Here is a 19,661-nt window from a genome sequence, read left to right on the forward strand (position 1 = left end):
AATAGAGACCAGCTCTCTAGACTGTACTCTGATATGGACCCACCAATCCCATGTACATCTGTGGCAAAGCCCCTGCTTTTCCTATTCTGTTCCCCTCTGCCTGATTGCGTTAAGTTTATTTTTAAGTACCATGTCATGATCTCTGTAACCATAATCTAGCATTTCTGTTTGGTAGCTGTTAAGCTAAGTGACCTGTAGTTTCCTGTTTTCGGTATCTTCCTACAGACAAAGGGGGTGGCCATGGGTACCCGCATGGGCCCAAGCTATGCCTGCCTCTTTTGTCGGTTATGTGGAACAGTCTCTCTTTCGCACCCACACTGGCCCTAAACCCCACCTCTTTCTCCACTACATTGATGACTGTATCGACGCTGCCTCATGCTCCCAAGAGGAGATCGAACAGTTCATCCATTTCGCCAACACCTTCTACCCCAACCTCAAGCTCACCTGGACCATCTCCAACACATCCCTCACCTTCCTAGACCTTTTCTATCTCCATCTCAGGCAACCACCTATGCACCGATGTCCATTTCAAGCCCACCGACTCCCACAGCTACCTGGAATACACCTCCTCCCACCCACCTTCCTGCAAAAATTCCATCCCTATTCCCAATTCCTTCGCCTCCGCCGCATCTGCTCCCAGGATGAGGCATTCCACTCCGATACATCCCAGATGTCCTCGTTCTTCAAGAACTGCAACTTGCCCCCCCGCAGTGGTCGAGAACGCCCTTGACCATGTCTCCCGCATTTCCCGCACCTCATCCCTCACACCCCGCCCCCGCAATAACCAACAAAAGAGAATCCCCCTCGTCCTCACATACCACTCCACCACCCTCCGGATCCAACGCATCATCCTCCAACACTCGCGCCATCTACAATCCGACCCCACCACCCAAGACATTTTTCCAACCCCACCCTTGTCTGCCTTCCGGAGAGACCACTCTCTCCATGACTCCCTTATTCGCTCCACACTCTCCTCCAACCCCACCACACCCAGAACTTTCCTCTGCAACTGCAGGAAGTGCTACACCTGCCCTCATCTCCTCCCTTACCTCCATCCCAGGCCCCAAGATGACTTTCCACATCAAGCAGATATTCACCTGCACATCCGCCAATGTGGTATTCTGCATCGGCTGTACCTGGTGTGGCTTCCTCTACATTGGCGAAACCGAGCGGAGGCTTGGGGACCGCTTTGCAGAACGCCTACGCTCAGTTCGCAGTAAACAACTGCACCTCCCAGTCACGAACCATTTTAACTCACCCTCCCATTCCTTTGATGACGTGTCCATCCTGGGCCTCCTGCAGTGCCACAATGATGCCACCCGAAGGTTGCAGGAGCAGCAACTCGTATTCCTCTTGGGAACCCTGCAGCCCAATGATATCAATGTGGATTTCACAAGCTTCAAAATCTCCCCTCCCGCCACTGCATCCCAAAACCAGCCCAGCTCGTCCCCGCCTCCCTAACCTGTTCTTCCTCCCACCTATCTCCTCCTCCCACCTCAAGCCACACCTCCATTTCCCACCTACTAACTTCATCCCGCCCCCTTGACCTGTCTGTCCTCCCCGGACTGACCTATCCCCTCCCTACCTCCCCACCTATACTCTTCTCTCCACCTATCGTATCCTCTATCCATCCTCAGTCTGTCTCCCCCTCTTCTCCCTTTTTATTTCAGTTCCCTCTCCCCATCCCCCTTTTCTGATGAAGGATCTAGGCCTGAAATGTCAGCTTTTGTGCTCCTAAAATGCTGCTTGGCCTGCTGTGTTCATCCAGCTCCGTACTTTGTTATCTTCGGTATCTATCCTTGCTTGACTACAGAGCTCTTATTTAGTATTTTCCAGGATGTAGGAGACTATAGTAAATTAAACCCAATATGTCTGCTCCTCAGCAGCCACATCTGGTCAAAGCCTGAGCTGTTTTGTGTTGACAGATTGTCACCAGTCTGTGAGGGAGGAAGATGGGGCAGTGACACTGAACCGGCGCCGAGGAGCAATCAAACAGGCGAAAATCCACTACATCAAGAACCATGAGTTCACTGCCACCTTCTTCCGACAGCCCACCTTCTGCTCAGTGTGTCGGGATTTTGTCTGGTAAGGATGATGGGACAGAGCCTTTGTGACTATGTAACTCGGCTCAACTGCATGAGATTGATGGAGGTCAGCAAGGCCTATCACCCAGCGCTGGGGGAGAGTGATTGATTGGAATATAGGGACAAAGGGGTTTGGTGACTTGAGGGGAACACAGTTCGGGAATTGGCTGGTTCAGGGGAATGCGTGGTCACCCTTAACACTCAATGTGCCATCATGCCGTTCTCCTGTGGTGCAGTGTTTCCAGATTTTGATTAGTAGCACAGATCCAGTTTCTGGGCCTAAGCCTCAGTTGAGAGTGAGTGCCACAATTGTGGCCTTTGGATTGTCTGCTGTTATTGACTCTGTGTCTGTGATGTGGCCATTAAAATCAGCCAACTGGCTTCTGGGCACAGCCTCCTCCTAGGGGCTATTAGCCACCACATCCTCTGCTGAATCCTGGGCCATGCCAGGGTTTTATTTGTTTTGTGGTGAATGTTGTCTTTGTGTGCTGCAGTTTGCTCAGTGTTGACTCTCCTCCACAGGGGCCTGAACAAACAGGGCTACCAGTGTCGACGTGAGTATTGTGCCTACCCCAAACATTGACTAACAGGCAGATCTTGTACACACTCTCTCCCTTGTTTTGGTCTGTAATCCCCTGTTTCATTTCCTTGCAGAATGTAATGCTGCAATCCACAAGAAATGTATTGATAAAATCATTGGTCGTTGTACAGGCACTGCCACCAACAGCAGGGACACTGTGGTAAGTTCAGCAGAACTCTTAAGTCCTGCACCAAACTGTCTTCCTCTTAATGATAATGGGAACTGCAGATGCTGGAGAATCCAAGATAATAAAGTGTGAAGCTGGATGAACACAGCAGGCCAAGCAGCATCTCAGGAGTGCTCCTGAGATGCTGCTTGGCCTGCTGTGTTCATCCAGCTTCACACTTTATTATCTTGTCTTCCTCTTACCCTCCTGCCAGACTCCCATGTCCTTTCATTGGCTGTTCTGTTGTTGCCACAGCTCCATTTATTGTCCATTCCTGAATGTCCACAAGAGCAATTTGATACCAACCAGACGGAGGGGGGGATGGGGAATCTGGAGTTCCACGTCGTACTCACCAGGTAAAAAAGGCAGATCCCCTTCCTGAGGCTTTTCATGAACTAGAGGTTTAGACAAGAATTTACCAGTGCAATGATCACCAGATACCAGCTCCTATGTGGATATACAGTATCCTCCTAGTACTTCATAATGACTGTGTCTGTGCTTCTGAAGGTGGGTGCTGTCACTCTAACACTTTGTTCTCTAGTTCCAGAAGGAGCGTTTCAATATCGATGTTCCACACAGGTTTAAAGTGAATAACTACATGAGCCCGACATTCTGTGATCACTGTGGGAGCTTGTTGTGGGGGCTAGTCAAACAAGGACTCAAATGTGAAGGTGTGTCTCTCACTTGTCCCCAGAGCTGAGCTGATATCATCTGTGGGTGTCCTGCGCTGATTCACTCTTAAAACTTGCTGTTTGTCTTCCTGCTGCAGAATGTTTGATGAATGTGCACCACAAATGTCAATCCAAAGTTGCCAATCTTTGTGGGATCAACCAGAAACTGATGGCTGAGGCACTGAACCAGATTAGCCTGGTAAGTAAAACCCAGTGCAGGGGATCTGGGTGTCTGGTTTTGGTTAACTGTGGATTTTTCTTTTAAATAATAACTATTTAAACAAAGTTTGGATTTTCCATCCATACCAATTACAGCAACAGAAATTACAGAATGAACAGTCATAGAAAGAGCTGTGGGGGAGATGTAGGGGTGTGTCAGACTGTTTTAGCTGGAATGAGACTTCCATATCTTCACCCAACTTGCCTGTGACCAAAGGAGTTGTTGAAATTTATCCCATTTCTCTTGCTTTTCCTACAGTCCTTCAAATTTGAAATCTAAAGTTGAACCTGTTTTCTCCAACTTTCTGAACAGCGTATCCCAGACCATAATTTGCTGCATAATTATAGAATTAAAATGGTGATCATGTTGGCTGAGGCCAATCAGCCCGTTATCCGTTCTGATTCTCTGAAGAAGTGATTGGCCGAGTATCATTCCACATTGCTTTCTCCATATACCTCTGGGAGTGGAAGATAATAGTGACCCAGACAGTGATGCCAATGTCGATGGCTTGGTGGTTAGCACTGCAGCCTCACAGCGCCAGGGACCCGGGTTCGATTCCAGCCTCAGGTGACTGTCTGTGTGGAGTTTGCACATTCTCCCCGTGTCTGCGTGGGTTTTCTCTGGGTGCTCCGGTTTCCTTGCACAATCCAAAGATGTGCAGGTTAGGTGGATTGGCCATGCTAAATTGCCCATAGTGTTCAGGGATGTGTGGGTTATAGGGGAATGGGTCTGGATGGGATGCTTCAAGGGGCGGTGTGGACTTGTTGAGCTGAAGGGCCTGCTTCCACACTGTAGGTAATCTAATCTAATCTAAAAATGTACTTCATTAACCAGCTGTCATTGCTATTTTAAAACCTCGCGCACATATTCACCCACGTTCCTCTGCTCACCCTCTTAGAATTGTCTCCTGCATCTTGTGTTGTCCTTCCAGACTAACCAAAATGAATCATTTCCTCATTCTCTGTGTTAAATTTAATCTGCCATGTGTCTGTCCATTCCACAGACTTGTGTTTTGGAAATTCTACACTAATCCTCATCATGGTCCACAGTGATTCCAAATGTTGCACCATCCGTATGTTTTGACCCTGTTCACCAAGGACTAGGTCATATATATTAAGAAAAGGCAAGGGTCTCTAAGAAACTGCCCTAAACACCACCTCCTGCCTGATCATTGATCATGACTTTGTTTCCTTTCACTCAGCGACTTTCATAACTTTGCTCACAACTCTGGTGGGCACCACTTTATCCAATGTCTTTAGGAATTAAATATACCATCCTAAACTGCAATACCGTCATCAATATAAAATCATAAAATGTTTTTTGTTTTTTAAAAAAAATTTCAAAAATAGTTCTGGGCAATTCATTAATTACAATTTGCATTAAGAAATCCATCAGAATTTTCTTAATTAATCTTAATTAATTAGAGGTGGCTATTACAAGGGGGCGTAGTTTTAAAGTGAGTGGAAGTAGATATAGGGGAGACGTCAGAGTTAGGTTCTTTACTCAGAGTGGCCAGGGCGTGGAATGCATTACCAGAGAGTGTAGTGGAGTCAGCCTCATTAGGGGCATTTAAGTGGCTATTAGATAGGCATATGGATGATAGTATAAGGTAAGGGTGGAGGTTAGATAGACCTTAGGATTGGGGTAAAAGTTTGGCACAACATTGTGGGCCGAAGGGCCTCTACTGTACTGTACCTTCCTCCTGCCCTCACAACTATAAATTTTTGTCCCAAATTCCTTTTTCTAGAAACCTGTAGTTAACCATTGAGGTTAAACTGGCCTCTTGTTGCTGGATTTAACCTTAGTGTGTCTAATTAAAGATGTAATATTGAAAATGTTCCAGTCCCCTGGCAAAATTGCTGAGTCTCAACAATTTTGGAAAGTTATAGTTAGTGCCTGTGCAGTTTTTTTGTTTTTGCACTCACCTTCCAGACAATATTCTCCTCCCCTCACCACCACTGTTTAAAAATCAGCTCTTGCTCATCTAGAACATGGATGAGTCAATATCTTTTTTTGTCTGAGGGTTGAATGTAGTTGGAACTCTTCCTGAATAGGTGTTGGATGCAGACACTTCTGAATATTTTTAAGAACAAGGTGAATGGTTTCTTAATGAAAACCAAAAGAACTGCAGATGCTGTAAATCAGAAACAAAAACAGAGTTCAGTTCTGAGGAAGGATCACTGGATCTGAAGCATTAATTCTAATGCTCTCTTCATGGATGCTGCCACCTACTGAGCTTTTCCAACAACTTCTGTGAATATATTCTTAAGCAAGGTATTGGCATATTTGTGGATTTGATGTCACACTCTGGCCTCGTTCTTTTTTTTGTCCTTCTAACTTGTTCCATTTTTCTACCAGATGTTTCTAAATCTGTATTTCTCTGGGCTTACCAACTCCTACTGAAAACACTTTATTGAACTGATTAAAACTCCATGTTAAACATTCCATTCACTTTCACTGGAGGACAATATCAGCTTCCCCAGTAGTTTCACATGTTTAGTTGAGAGTAGTACTGTTCAATGTTTAAAATAGTCTTTATTCTTTCAGAAATCATCTACTCGGAGATCTGATAGCAGTCTGCCTGACAATTCAAATATTGGCATTTATCAGCCTTTCAACAACAGCGGTGGTCCTGGAACCCCACACCTGGACAGCACAGGTAACTACATGGACACTTCCTAATTGAAATCCAAGAGTGAGTCTGGAACTGGTGCTGTGACTTCGGAATTCTCATTGGTACAGCTGAAAAGAGTGAACCGTGACTGAATCCTGCTGGAGTTAAGGCGAATTGCAGCAGCAGTGAGTCCTCTAGACTGTTGCTGATTAGCCAGGATGGCACATATTTTCCAAGGTTCTAGAACATAGAACATTACAGCACAGTACAGGCCCTTCGGTCCTCGATGTTGTGCCGACCTGTCATACCGATCTCGAGCCCATCTAACCTACACTATTCCATGTACGTCCATATGCTTGTCCAATGATGACTTAAATGTACTTAAAGTTGGCGAATCTACAACCGTTGCAGGCAAAGCATTCCATTCCCTTATTACTCTGAGTAAAGAAACTACCTCTGACATCTGTCCTATATCTTTCACCCTTCAATTTAAAGCTATGCCCCCTCGTGCTCACCGTCACCATCCTAGGAAAAAGGCTCTCCCTATCCACCCTATCTAACCCTCTGATTATTTTATATGTTTCAATTAAGTCACCTCTCAACCTTCTTCTCTCTAATGAAAACAGCCTCAAGTCCCTCAGCCTTTCCTCGTAAGACCTTCCCTCCATACCAGGCAACATCCTAGTAAATCTCCTCTGCACCCTTTCCAAAGCTTCCACATCCTTCTTATAATGCGGTGACCAGAACTGTACGCAGTACTCCAAGTGCGGCCGCACCAGAGTTTTGTACAGCTGCAGCATAACCTCTTGGTTCCAGAACTCGATCCCTCTATTAATAAAAGCTAAAACACTATGCCTTCTTAACAGCCCTGTCAACCTGGGTGGCAACTTTCAAGAATATGTGTACATGGACACTGAGATCTCTTTGCTCGTCTACACTACCACGAATCTTACCATTAGCCCAGTACTTTGCCTTCCGGTTACTCCTACCAAAGTGCATCACCTCACACTTGTCCGCATTAAACTCCATTTGCTACCTCTCAGCCCAGCTCTGCAGCTTATCTATGTCTCTCTGTAACTTACAGCATCCTTCGTCACTATCCACAACTCCACCGACCTTAGTATCGTCTGCAAATTTACTAACCCATCCTTCTACACCCTCATCCAAGTTGTTTATAAAAATGACAAACAGCAGTGGACCCAACACTGATCCTTGCGGTACACCACTAGTAACTGGACTCCAGGATGAACATTTCCCATCAACTACCACTCTCTGTCTTCTTTCAGCAAGCCAATTTCCGATCCAAACTGCAATATCTCCCACAATTCCATTCCTCCGCATTTTGTACAATAGCCTACTGTGGGGAACTTTATCGAACGCCTTGCTGAAATCCATATACACCACATCAACTGGTTTGCTCTCATCTACCTGATTGGTCACCTTCTCAAAGAATTCAATAAGGTTTGTGAAGCACGACCTACCCTTCACAAAACCGTGCTGACTATCCCTAATCAAATTATTCTTTTCTAGATGATTATAAATCCTATCCCTTATAACCTTTTCCAACACTTTACCAACAACTGAAGTAAGGCTCACTGGTCTACAATTACCAGGGTTGTCTCTACTCCCCTTCTTGAACAGGGGAACCACATTTGCTATCCTCCAGTCTTCTGGTACTATTCCTGTAAACAATGATGAGTTAAAGATCAATGCCAAAGGCTCGGCAATCTCCTCCCTGGCTTCCCAGAGGATCCTAGGATAAATCCCATCTGGCCCAGGGGACTTATCTATTTTCACACTGTAGGTTTTCTACAGGGTGGATTGTGTTTGTGTGTATTCAAGGATGAAGTTACTGAAACAGTTTGACAACCCATTGGCAGTAGTAGGAGATCACGTTGGAAGTTGACTTGGTGTACATGCATCCAGAAAGTATTGTGATGGAAGTGCAGGAGCAGGATGATTGATCCATGAGGAACTTCAGTTACCAGCAAGAGATTTGGAAGTGGATTGTGTGGTCAGGAGCTTTTCTGTTTACTCATTTGTGGGATCTTGGCATCAGTGTTTAGACTGGGATTTATTGTCTATCTCTAGTTATACTGTAGAGGGTGTTAGAGAGGGAATTCCAGGATTTTCACCCAGGGACACTGAAAGAATGACAGTATATTTCCTAAAGAAGATGGTGTGTGGCTTGGAGGGGAACCTTTGAGGAGGTGGTTTTGCTATGTATCTTCTGACCTTTTCCTTCAGAAAAGTAGTCATGGGTTTGGAAGATCCTGTCCAAGGATCATAGAATCTCTCCAGTGTAGAAGCAAGCTATTGGCCCAACACGTCCACACCCAACTCTCGGATGAGCATCCCATCCAGACTCACCCACCTACTGTATCCTTGTAACCCTGCATTTCCAATGGCTAATCCAGCTAACCTCAGTATCCAGAGACACTATAGGCAATTAATGTGGCCAATCCACCTGACCTGCACATCTTTGGACTGTGGGAGGAAACCAGAGCACCTGGAGGAAACCCACGCAGACACAGGAAGAACAAGCAAACTCCACACAGACAGTCATCAGAGGCTGGAATAGAACCCAGGTCCCTGACACTGCAAGGCAGCAGTGCTAACCACTGAGCCACTGTACCATCCCTTTTTGTTTGTGATGGCCCCTCTCGTTCAGAAGCCCCACCCCTGCTGTGAAACTAGTTTAAACCCTCCCCTCCCAGTTAAAACTAGCAAATCTTCGCACAAGTATATTGGGCCTCCTCTGGTTCAAGTACAACCTGTCCCTCTTGTACAGATCACCCCTACCTCAGAAGAGATTGCAGTGATTCAAGAAGTCTGGTGAATTTCTGCAGTGCACCTAGTGGATGATGCACACTGCTGCTACTGAGCATCGGTGGAGGAGGGAGTGGATGTAGCGCCAGTCAAGCGGCTGCTTTGTCCTGCATGGTGTCAAGCTCCTTGAGTCTTGTTGGGGCTGCACTCATCCAGGCAAGTCGGGAGTATTCCATCATAATCTGGACTTGTCCATCATCTACAAGATTTGGAGAGTGAGGAAGTGAATTACTTGCTGTAGGATTCCTAACCTCTGACATGGAGTTGCCTTTTTATGGCTAATCCAATTAAGTTTCTGATCAATGGTATCTCATAGGATATCGATAATGGGGAATTCCAAGGAAACGCTGTTGAATATCAAAGGAAGATGAATAGATTCTCTTGAACTAGAGATGGTGATACCTTGACACTTGTATGGCATGGGTGCTATTGATCACTTATCAGCCCAAACCTGGATATTGTCTAGATCTTGTTGCATTTGAACATGGGCAGTATCTGAGGAGTCAGGAATGATGCTGAACATTGTGCAGTCATCAGAAAACATTTCCAATTCTGACCTTATGATGGAGGGAATGTCATTGATGAAGCAGCTGAAGATGGTTGGGTCTGGGACATCATCCTGAAGAATTCATGTGGACATGTCCTGGAGCTGAGATAATTGACCTCCAACAACCACGACCATGCTCCAATGTCTCAGGTATGACTCCAACCACCGGAGAGTTTGCCCCCGATTCCCATTGACTGCAGTTTTGGCTGGGGCTCCGTAATATCACGCTTAGTCAAACATTGTGTCATGGTTGAGGGAAGTCACTCTTCCTCCCTTTTTGAGCCCAGCTCTTTTATCCATACTTGTCTGAAGGCTGTAATGAGATTAGGAGTGGAGCACCCTGGTGGAATTTCAGCTGCATGAGAGTGAGCAATTGTTACAATGTAAGTGCTGCTTGTTACACCATTTCAGCCATTCTGCTCAGGATGGTGATGCCCCAGATAAGGCTGAGGGGTGGTAATTGGCTGTTTTTGTTTGTTTTTAAACCGATTCATGGGATGTAGGTGTCACTGTGGAGGTCAGCATTTGTTGCATGTCCCTAATTTCTCTTGAAATTGAGTGACTTCCTTGGCCTTCCAGAGGGCTATCAAGAGTCAACTGTATCCTGAGGCCTGGAGTCACCTGCAGGCCAGACCAGGTAAGGATATCAGATTTCCTTCTCTGAAGTTTTAATAGTGGGATCCCTCATTTTGTTATATTGATATGTATTATATTGGATTCCAGTTTCATCTGGTTGCTGTGCTGGGATGTGTCTCTGTGTTCCCGGAGCTCCAGCCTGAGTCAGACATTGCTATTACACCACCAACTTTGTAACAACCTGCTCTGCTTTTTATGCAGGGATGTATCTGGGTACTTATCCAAGTTGTCAGCTAGATACCAGTGTTCTCGCTACACCAGGCAGAGCTTAGTCAGGGCTTTGGAGAAACTGGGATAGTGACCCAGTCAACATCTGCTTGGATATGTCTAGCTAATTTACATAGGTGGAACCTGCCAGCACAAGAACGAGGGGCTGAATGACCCCCTTCTACATTTAACAGTTTTGTGATTGTGACAAGAGATTGTATATCTGAGAGATGGCAGTTATAGAGGATTGTTTTAAGACGGGGTGACTAGCATAAAAATCGCAGAAACAAGTTGTTTTTGTCCGTTGAGTCTTGCTGTTTATATTCTGATGAAAGCAGTTTGTGATGTGATGGTGAATATGTAAAAAGTATTATTTCATGTGACCTAATGCCCCCTGACATGATCAGCATCTGGTCATTGAGTCACAGAGTATTGAAACAGGCCCTTCTAAACCGACCAACAAATATGAAACTGCTCTAATCCCATTTACCTGCACTTGTTGTATAGACTGCTATGCTCTGGCATTTTAAATGCTCCTGAATTGTTGAGAGTACCTGCCTCTGTGACCCCCTCAGGCAGCACCTTCCATATTTCTACCACACTCTGGGTGAAAATATTCTTTCTTTCTCCAGTTTCCTCTAAACCGTTTACTCCACATCATAAACATATCCCCTCTGGTCTTAGACATGGCCTCTATGGGGAAAAGGTTGACACAATCCATGCTTCATGATTTTGGTGTCTGTCCCGAACTGAGCAGAATGGTTTGTGAAGTCATTACAGAAAACTGTGGGTCTGAATCAATGAAGTCCATCACACTGACTCTCCAGAAATAGTGGTTAAATAGTTGCTCCCTGAGCTGTACCTGCCGGGATTAGTAACATGTTCAAAACCACCCCCCATTCCCTCTGTTCCACAACACTCCTCAGGACCTTCCCATAAGTCTTACTTGGTTTGACTTTCCAAAATGCAACACCTCACACTTTTTAGGTGTATTGAATTGCATTTGCCAATCCTCAGCCCACTTGGCCATTTGATCAAGATCACTGTAATTTGATAACCTTCGTCTATATCAACGATGCCTCCTAATTTTGTACCACCCACAAATTTACTAATCATGCCTTGTATATTCACAACCAGGTTACTGATCTCACTCAATTGCTTATGTTCATCATGTAAACCGTGAAATGCCCAGTTTGTCATATTCTGCCTGACCCTGTGCTCTCTGCCTGACCCTTTTCCTGTTTACAGACAGTCACCAATATGGCAAGTTGTGGGAAGATGGTTCACCGAAACCTCCACAGCGAGGACCCAGTCTCCGTCCCAATTCCATGAGGAAACTGACAATCGAGAACTTCACTCTCCATAAAGTGTTAGGAAAAGGAAGCTTCGGGAAAGTGAGTGTGGCTCGAGGAGCTTGAATTCTGGTTTATATCTGTCTTCGAGAGATGACTGCTGCTTCCCCCATTAAGGGGAATATTTCTCCTTATTCTCTGCTTGCTACCTTTGGAATGGGGTTCGTTTTAAGTTTGACCTCCTCTGTTATCTCCCTGGGGAAATCAGTGATGACATTGTAACATGTCTCTGGAACACTCCCCTGATGTCTAGCTGTACCTCGGGAGCAGAGACAGGGCTAACTGAGCATTGCTTCATGATGAGCCTGAATTGTCCAGTTTGTTGGTCTCAGTGCTACAGCATGTAGTCACAAGGAGTCCACCGTCACCTGTCCCCTCACAGGAGGCTGCTCCTCCTGGCTGATCCCATCAAGTTGCCCACTTCAAGTTCTTCAACATTTTTGTTCATGGGACATTGGACATCACTGGCTGGGCCCAGCATTTACTACCCATCCCTAGTTGCCCCTTGAGAATGTGGTGATGTGCTGCCGCCTTGAACCATTGCAGTCCGTGTGCCGTGGGTTGACCCACAATGCCCTTAGGGAGGGAATTCCAGGATTTTGACCCAGTGACAGTGCAGGAATGGATATATTTCCAAGTCAGGATGCTGAGTGCCTTGGGGGGCAATTTGCAGGGGGTGGTGTTCCCATGTATCTGCTCCCCTTGTCCTTCTAGATGGAAGTGGTCTGGGTTTTCTCTGAACATTTGAATGGTTTGAATTGGAAATTTTTAAAAAATTGTTTACTTCAAAAATGCCATCAGGTGGTAAAACCTTAAACAAATATATTTCAAAATTGAAATACCAGCCCATACCAAAGTGCAAAGAAAACTGATGATAGATATGTTTAATCATTCCAGAGTTTACCACAGGTTAATATGTCTTTAGTGGTTTACCAGGTGCTTGTTTTGGTAACAGGTTTTACTTGCGGAACTGAAAGGAAAGGGCGAGTTCTTCGCTGTGAAAGCACTGAAGAAGGATGTGGTTCTAATGGATGACGATGTGGAATGCACGATGGTGGAGAAACGGGTTCTGGCTCTGGCCTGGGACAATCCATTTCTCACTCACCTGTACTCGACCTTTCAGACCAAGGTAACAAATAATCACAAACAGAGAGAAGTCATTCATCAGAATCTTGCTGTCAGGCTTGCTGTGGAGAAGAAGTCGAAAGATTGTCACTGCATCACAAGAACATTAAAGGGAAAGATTTAAGAAAGGAGGTTGTGGAACTGAATGGCACCCTCCTGTGGTGATGGTCAATAATTGTACAGTAAACAGGGAAACCGGGACAAAACCATAGAATCAGAGCGTGGAAATAGACCCTTCAGCTCAACTTGTTCATGTGACCAGATTTCCTCAACTAAACTAGTCCCATTTGCCTGCATTTGGCTTACATCCCTCAAAACCTTTCCTATCCATGTACCTGTCCAAATGTCTTTAAATGTTATAATTATACTCATCTCAACCAATTCCACTTCCTCTGGCAGCTCATTCCATAGACACACCACCCTCTCTGTGAAAATGTTGCCCCTGTGGCCACTTTTAAATCTTTCCCCTCTGGTTTTGGACTTCCTCACACTAGAGAAAAGATCTTTGCTATTCACCCTAATCCATGCCCCTTGTGATTTTGTCAACCTCTGTAAGGTCACCCTTCAGCCTCCTACACTCCAGGGAATAAAGTCCTGGCCTATCCTTATAACTCAAGCCCACTACTCTTGATAATACACTTGTAAATTTTTTTTGCACCTTTTCCAGTTTAGTAACCACCTTTGAAAGCAGGGTGACGAGAATTGTACACCAGTACTCTAATGCCTCAACAACACACAGTATGCCTTAACAATGTCTTGTAACAGCTGTAACATGATGTCCCAACTGCTTTGTCTGAGCAATGAAGGAAGAGTGTCAAATGTCATCTTCACTGTCTTTGTCTACCTGTAATTCACCTTCGAAGGAACTATATACCGGCACCTCTTAGGTCTCTCTGTTTGACAACAGCCCCCAGAGCCCTACCACTACCTGGGAAATTCCTGCCATGGATTTTCTTACCAAGATGTAACACCTCACATTTATCTGAACTAAATTCCATCCACCACTCCTTTGTTCATTGGCCCAGTTGATCAAGATCTCTTTGTAATCTTAGATAACCTTCACTGTCCACTCTACCACCAGTTTTGGTGCAAACTTACTAACCAGATTTCCCGTATTCTCATCCATATCATTTATATAATTGACAAACAACAGGGACCCCAGTACTGTTCCTTGCAGCACATAGCTGGCAAACCACTCGAAGTGATTTATATCCAATGAGCAAATCTAAATCATTGTCCACACTTGAGCAGGCCAGTTAAGCTGTGGCCTTTTGACTAGTTTTAGAATCACCCTCAATCCCCATTTCTGAAATTGATAGGGTTCTGGGTGGATAACCAGGCAAGCTCCAATTGCTTGAATGGCTTCTGGCTCTGGAATTGATGCTGGTGTCAGTGGGCACCTCGAGTGGCATTGGAGACTGAGTCAGGACTTGGGACTATTGGACAGATTATATTCTGGTGGTTGGGTTTATGATAGAATGTAGACTGAGATGGTTGAATTGGACCCGGTAAATTCAAAATCTAAAAATCGACGTTTTGTTTTCATGGGCAGGAGCATCTGTTCTTTGTCATGGAATATTTGAATGGAGGTGACCTGATGTTCCACATTCAGGAAAAAGGACGTTTCGATCTGTACCGAGCGATGTAAGTTAATCCACCACCAGCAACTAGAGGTTTCCGAGTACTAAACTAAACTGAACCACCCCATCCACCTCTCCTCACCCCTAGCCTGTTTTATGTTTATGTAATGATGTATTGGGCCAAAATGACATTCTGTAGAAGGCACGTGTATTGATTTAGAGAACAGTACAACCTACCTGGTGAGATAATGACTGGAATGTTTATGATCCACAGAGAGACAGGTGGAGAGGCCAGAAGCAGGTTCCATTCAAAATGTGCAATACCAGCAGACGTGCTGCTGGCAGCTTCAAATTATCTAACTTTTCCTTTTGAGTTTAGTAAGAAAAGTCAGAGGTAACTGGTTTCTTGGAAGGCACGCCAAATAAGAAATTAAGAAGTATAGATAAGAATGATACCTCACTGGGATTCAGTGTCTGTTAAGGTTATTGCTGAGAAAAAGAGTTGAAACTTATTGTTCACAACAAAAACAGAAATTGCTGGAAAAACTCAGCACCTTCAGCAGAGATGTGGAGGAGCTGATTGGGAGGCAGATACTGGAAAGGTGCAGAAGTCACAGGGTTATAGCCATGGGTGACTTCAACTTTCCAAATATTAATTGGAAATGTTTTATTTGTAATAGTTTAGATGGAGCAGATTTTGTCCAGTGCGTTCAGGAAGGATTCCTGACACAGTATTGTAGATAGACCAACACAAGAAGAGGCCACTTTGGATTTTGGTGCTTGGCAATGAACCGGGCCAAGTGTTAGACCTGTTGGGAGGAGAGCATTTTGGCGGTAGCGATCATAACTCTGTTTCTTTCACAACAGTCATGGATAAGGACAGGTACATACAGCAGGATAAGGTTTATAATTGGGGAAAGGGTAATTATAAGTCAGTTAGGCAAGAACTGGGTAACATAAAATGGGAACAGATGCTGTCAGGGAAGAGCACCACAGAAATGTGGAGATTGTTTAAGGAATGCATACTGTGTGTGCTCGATATGTTTGTCCCTAGCAGGCAGGAAGGAAGCGGTCGAGTGAGGGAGCCATGGTTCTCAAGAGGTCAAATGAGGAAGAATGTTGCTTATGTAAGGTTTAAGAAACATGGAACGGAAAAGGCTCTGGAGGGATACAAGTTATCCTGGAAGGAGCTGAAGAAAGGGCTTTGGAGAGCTATAAGGGGGCATGAGAAAACCTTGGCAGATAGGATCAAGGAGAACCCCAAGGCTTTTTACGCGTATGTGCGGAACAAGAGAATGACCAGAGAAAGGGCAGGGATGATCACGGATTGTAAAGGGAATTTGTGCACGGAGCCTAAAGAGATAGGAGAGGTCCTTAGTGAATACTTCAGTTTTCACAACTGAGAGGGACCCAGTTGTAGAGGAGAACATTGGCCTCCTCTAGCCTGCCTGCCTGTTTCACAATGTTAGTAAGGAAGATGTGCTCGGAATTCTGAGGAACTTGAAGATAGACAATTCCCCGGGGCTTGATGGGATTTATCCAAGGAATGTATGGGAAACAAGGAAAGAGATCACCAGGCGTTTGGCGATGATTATTTTTCATCCTCTCTGTCTACGGGTATAGTGCCGGAAGATTGGAGAGAGGCAAATGTCATTCCCTTGTTCAAAAAAGGGAATAGGGATAACCCCAGAAATTACAGGCCAGTTAGTCTTACGTCAGTGGTGGGAAAATTATTGGAAAGGGCTCAGAGATAGGATTTATGATCACTTGGATAGGCACAGTTTGATTTATGATAGTCAGCATGGATTTGTGAGGGATAGATCATGCCTCTCAAACCTTATTGAATTCTTTGAACTGGTGACCAAACACGTAGATGAAGGTGGAACAGTGGATGTGGTATATATGGATTTAAGTAAGGTGTTTGATAAGGTTCCCCATGGTAGGCTCATGCAGAAAGTAGGGAGACATGGGATAGTGAGAAATGTGGCAGATTGGATTCAGAATTGGCTGACCCTTAGAAGACAAAGGGTGGTAGTGGACAGAAAATATTCAACGTGGTGCTCAGTTATGAGAGGTGTACCACAAGGATCTGTTCTGGATCTTCTTCTATTTGTGATTTTTGTAAATGATTTGGATGAAGGAGTGGAAGGGTGGATTAGCAAGTTTGCAGACAATACAAAGGTGGGTTGAGTTGTGAACAGTGCAGAGGGCTGTTCTCGGTTATAAAGGGACATTGATAGAATGCAGAGCTGGGCTGACAAGTGGCAGATGGAGTTTAACCCTGAACAGTGTGAGGTGAGGCATTTTGGAAGGACAAACTTGAAAGCAGAATACACGGTTAACGGAAAGATTCTTGGCAGTGTGGAGGAGCAGTGAGATCTTTGGGGTCCACATTTACAGTTCCCTGAAAGCTGCCACCCAGGTGAATGGATTTGTTGAGAAGGCGTATAGTGGGATTGAGTTCCAGAGCCATGAAGTTATACTCCTGCTGTACAAAAGCCTGGTTTGGCCACATCTGGAGTATTGTGTCCAGTTCTGGTCGCCTCATTACAGGAAAGATGTAGAAGCGTTAGAAAAAGTACAGAGGAGATTTACCAGGATGTTGCCTGGAATGAAGGAAGGTCTAACAAGGAAAGTTTGAGAGAGCTGGGGCTTTTCTCTTTAGAACAAAAAAGGATGAGAGGTGATTTGATAGAGGTGTACAAAGTGATCAGAGATACAGATAGAGTAGACAGCAGGAGGCTTTCAACTCAAAATCTTATAGTCAAGAGTATGAGCATTGAGCTAAGCTTCACTGTGTAAATGGTGAGAGGATCTTGTAGAACCTGTTCTGTAAAAGGTTTGATGGATGGCGTATGTAAAAAATGGTTTCTTTCTCATCCAACAGGTTTTATGGAGCGGAGATCATCTGCGGATTGCAATTCCTGCACTCGAAGGGGATTATTTATCGGTGAGTGTGAGATCATTCTGAGAGTTCAGGACACGACACTGGGTCACCTTACAGTTGGACAGAGACAGTGGGACATCTTTCAGGGTTATTGGAAATTTGTTGAGAGTGGAAGAAATGGGTCTTGTGGGCCAGATGAGCTCAGAAGTTGAGAGATGGGGTGTGGGAAACTGGAGGAAGGTACAGCTTCAGAGTTGAGGTAGGGGTAATGACAGGAAGTTTGACCAATGGCCAAGATATGGCAGTGGCTGCTGACTGGGTGCTCCTGATCTTAGAGACAAGCTCTTATTCAGTACCTTTATTCTCATATAGGAAGTATGGGTAGGGAAGATGAAGGTGGATGGATTCTGGAGTAGACCACAACATTAGATGATCAAAATCTGTTCCAATTGTATCGGAGTCCAGTCAGTTCTGGCAGTGATGGTTCACTGTTGACTATGACCTTTCAATGAGAGCTCCTGCAGCTGAGGGGTGGAATGGCTGAGGTGATCTGAATGGGACATTAAAGGTGGAGCAAAGAGTACAATTGAGCAGATCAGTATTTGTAACAAAGTTGTCAGGAATTAAGGTCCTAAAAATTGGGACCTTGAAAGTCAGTGAATTGGGAAGGATCTTTCCTTCCTCCAGGATGAAGGGTTCGGATAGGAAGTGGAAGGTGATATCAGACTGAACAGAGATGGCACCATCTGTGATTGACAATGGGGAAGGGTTAGATCCATGTGAGATGGGAGGCAGAAGGGGCTAGCTGTCAGCACATGGGCTAAGGAGAGGTCAGGCTAGGGACAGTGAACTCTGAGGAGAGACAGGATCAACTGCAATCCAGTGTTGTGAAAGTTACAGGGACTGAGAGGAATGCGATGAGGATATTTTAGTGAGAGACTCAGTCTGTGGTCTCGACAATCGAGAACAAGGATTTTAAAGGACAGGTGAGAGTGTTGCACCAAAGGTGAAATTCTCAAACATGGAGAAAGTGCTGAGGAGTCAAGACAACAGACCAAGGCGTTAACATCACCCAACAAAGAAGCTGTGTCTGCTCCTCCCCTGCAGAGACCCTCAACCATGTCCTACACAGAATCTCAGAATTAGAATGCAGGAGGAGGCTATATGGCTCATCCTATCTGTACCAGCCCTGAGCATTTTGATTCGGTGCCTGTCTTCTGATATTCCCTGTGACCATATACATAGATAAACGACAAACACAAGTCAATGAATTATGGTTCCTCTCAAATGCCTCAGTTAAACCTGCCTCTGGCACATTTCTGGGCAGTGCATTCCCAACCCGAAGTATTTGCTGTATGAAAAAGGCTTTTCTGGCTTCACATTTGTTTATTTTGCTAAAGATATTTAAATCTGTGCCCCTCACCATTCTCCCCCCCCCCCCCCCCCCCCCCCCAAGAAATTCTTGATCTGTTTACAAGCAGTAAGAGTTTCTTGCAATCCACTTTGTTCAACCCACTCATTTTGGAAGGTCGCGTTTGAATGCAGATTACAAGGTTAATGGTAAAATTCTCAGCAGTGTGGAGGGATTTCCAGGTCCTCATCCATTGATCCCTCAAAGTAGCGACCCAAGTTTATAGGGTGGTGAAGAAGTCATATGGTGTGTTGCATTTCATTGACAGGGGAATTGAGCTGTGAGGTTATGCTGCAGCTCTGTACAACTCTGGTTAACCTTACTTGGAATAATGTGTTCAGTCTTGGTCACTTCATTACAGGAAAGATGTGGAAGCTTTAGGGAGGGTGCAGAGGAGATTTACCAGTATGCTGTCTGGAATGGAGGGCAGGTCTTATGAGGAAAGGTCGAGGGAGCTAAGGCTTTCTCATTGGATCGAAGAAGGATGAGAGATGACTTGATAGAGGTATACAAGATGATAGGCATAGATAGAGTGGATAGTCAGAGACTTTTTCCCAGGGCAGAATTAACTATTACGAGGGGGCATAATTTTAAGGTGATTGGAGGAAGGTGTAGGGGAGATGTCAGAGGTAGCTTCTTCACACAGAGTGGTGGGCATGTGGAATGCACTGCCAGCAGTGGGAGTGGAGTCAGAGACTTTTAAGCGACTCTTGGATAGGCACATGGAGGACAGTAAAATGTAGGGTATGCAG

The 19,661-nt window shown here is 45.0% G+C and overlaps 1 protein-coding gene across 3 annotated transcripts in view; it reads left to right on the forward strand.

The window, feature by feature from the left end:
- LOC125460312 (protein kinase C delta type-like) overlaps window positions 1–19,661 on the forward strand; it is an 85,625-nt gene that overhangs the window by 51,481 nt on the left and 14,483 nt on the right. For all 3 annotated transcript variants that reach the window (XM_048547653.2, XM_048547654.2, XM_048547655.2), the window contains exons 5-14: window positions 1,926–2,085; window positions 2,607–2,638; window positions 2,739–2,824; window positions 3,372–3,501; window positions 3,600–3,700; window positions 6,269–6,380; window positions 11,803–11,948; window positions 12,862–13,035; window positions 14,584–14,675; window positions 17,499–17,561. In XM_048547653.2, coding sequence (XP_048403610.1) covers window positions 1,926–2,085; window positions 2,607–2,638; window positions 2,739–2,824; window positions 3,372–3,501; window positions 3,600–3,700; window positions 6,269–6,380; window positions 11,803–11,948; window positions 12,862–13,035; window positions 14,584–14,675; window positions 17,499–17,561 — 1,096 coding nt within the window. The remainder of the gene's footprint in view (window positions 1–1,925; window positions 2,086–2,606; window positions 2,639–2,738; window positions 2,825–3,371; window positions 3,502–3,599; window positions 3,701–6,268; window positions 6,381–11,802; window positions 11,949–12,861; window positions 13,036–14,583; window positions 14,676–17,498; window positions 17,562–19,661) is intronic.

Source organism: Stegostoma tigrinum, chromosome 11 (assembly GCF_030684315.1).
Source record: "Stegostoma tigrinum isolate sSteTig4 chromosome 11, sSteTig4.hap1, whole genome shotgun sequence".
Taxonomy (NCBI): domain Eukaryota; kingdom Metazoa; phylum Chordata; class Chondrichthyes; order Orectolobiformes; family Stegostomatidae; genus Stegostoma; species Stegostoma tigrinum.